General features: G+C 38.2%; 1 protein-coding gene across 1 annotated transcript in view; it reads left to right on the top strand.

Annotated features, from left to right (window-relative positions):
• Positions 1–1,615, top strand: part of LOC101847481 (chitotriosidase-1) — a gene marked incomplete in the record, with an annotated part of 15,285 nt that overhangs the window by 2,115 nt on the left and 11,555 nt on the right. The window contains 2 exon segments of the mRNA XM_035968994.1: positions 698–758; positions 1,335–1,413. Of these exon segments, the coding sequence (XP_035824887.1) occupies positions 698–758; positions 1,335–1,413 (140 nt within the window).

Raw genomic sequence — 1,615 nt, 5'->3', positions numbered from 1 at the left:
GAGAGAGAGGGGGAGGGGGGGGCTGGATAAGATTTGCAGCAGTTTTGCCAACACTTTTAACTGATCTTACAATTTTGCCTAAATTGAGCAAATGGGGGACATAACAATAGGCAAATTGCATTTTGGAAAAAAAGACTGAAATGTCGTCAACATCAGAGGATCAAAGATGGGTAAAGAAGTTGGTCTACCCGTGCGGCCTTCAATCCCACCCATCATTCTCATACATAAATCATGATGGATAATTCGTGTATAGGTTGTGGTAATGGGACTATTATTGTCGTTTCAGTTAAAATGATATATTATTTTTGCTTTTAAAACGTTGCCCGCTCTTCTACAAGAATATTCCAATTATTATTTTGTCTTCTGCATCATCCGTGGGACTGTCCTCGTGGTTTTATGCACCCCGCTTAATTTCGCAAAATTAGATCATTTTTTGCATAATTTCTGATTGTTTTTCTTTATCATTCTTTGTTAAAATTAACTGAATCGCACAATTTAACATTTTTGGGCTCAGTTTGCATAATTTCAGAATTTTTAAAAAATAAAACGTCGGGGACAGATATGATATCTAATAGAACCGCCCGTCTTTTGTACAATTCTGTGGTGTTCGTTCACTCGCTGACATTCCTGGGCATGACAACGTTTGTTTACATTGAATGACCTGGTTTGAACTCTGTCGTTTTAACTTCGCCCACAGGTTCCCCGAAGCTGCTTCGGCCTTGTCCTACTTTCCATCATTCAGGCCGTCACATGCTCAGGTGAGAATTTTGTGAACCATTCTTTACTAACCCTACTTATGATGCTCTTCTTCTACTTCTTCTTCTTTTTCTTCTTAGCTTTTCCAGCAATTGAACTATGTTTCTGGGACCTTTTTGCAATAAAAGACTCCCTCTCTTGCCGTTCTGACTGTCACGGTTGTTTCGCTCTCTGGTTCTCTATCTTTGCTTACAGAATACTTTTGTCGAGTGAACCATGGTGTTTGATCAGCCCAAAATAGTTCAGTTTCGGTGTCCTTATGCTCTTGGGGAGTATGTTGGCGTTTCTATGCCTTTTTTCTTTAAAAATTAAGATGTTACAAAACTCAATAATGTTATCTATATCAACAAATCATGTCTTAAGATTGACAAGCTGTGTCTTTCTTGGTCTATTTTCTTCAAAAACATTATTGTAATACGCAGTCGTACAGAAAAGCAAAATATGCCGCTTTCAAGGTCTTACAGAAATATAGATGAGGTAATTCATTTTTAAAAGAACTTTGTACCAAAGGTACATTGATCCCTTACTGTTACATTGACTACTAAAAATTCAATTATATGTGCTTGGCTAATTTTCAGATCTCAAGTATGTACCATCCGTTTGCACAGACGAGGACAGCTTGATACCTATAGAAGGACAGTGTTCCTATTTCATCAAGTAAGTTAAAGATTTTCAACTTCATCTTCAGAGAATTAATATGGCACCACCTAATATCTATCTATTTATCAATCCATCCACCCATCCATTCATCCATCCATCTATCAATCCATCCACCCATCCGTCCGTCTGTCCGTCTGTCTGCCTGTCTGTCTGTGTGTTTGTCTGTCTGTCTGTCTGTCTGTCTGTCTGTCTGTCTTTG

The sequence above is a fragment of the Aplysia californica genome, unplaced genomic scaffold, assembly GCF_000002075.1.
Source record: "Aplysia californica isolate F4 #8 unplaced genomic scaffold, AplCal3.0 scaffold00104, whole genome shotgun sequence".
NCBI lineage: Eukaryota > Metazoa > Mollusca > Gastropoda > Aplysiida > Aplysiidae > Aplysia > Aplysia californica.
This window is presented reverse-complemented; position numbering and strand designations above follow the sequence as displayed.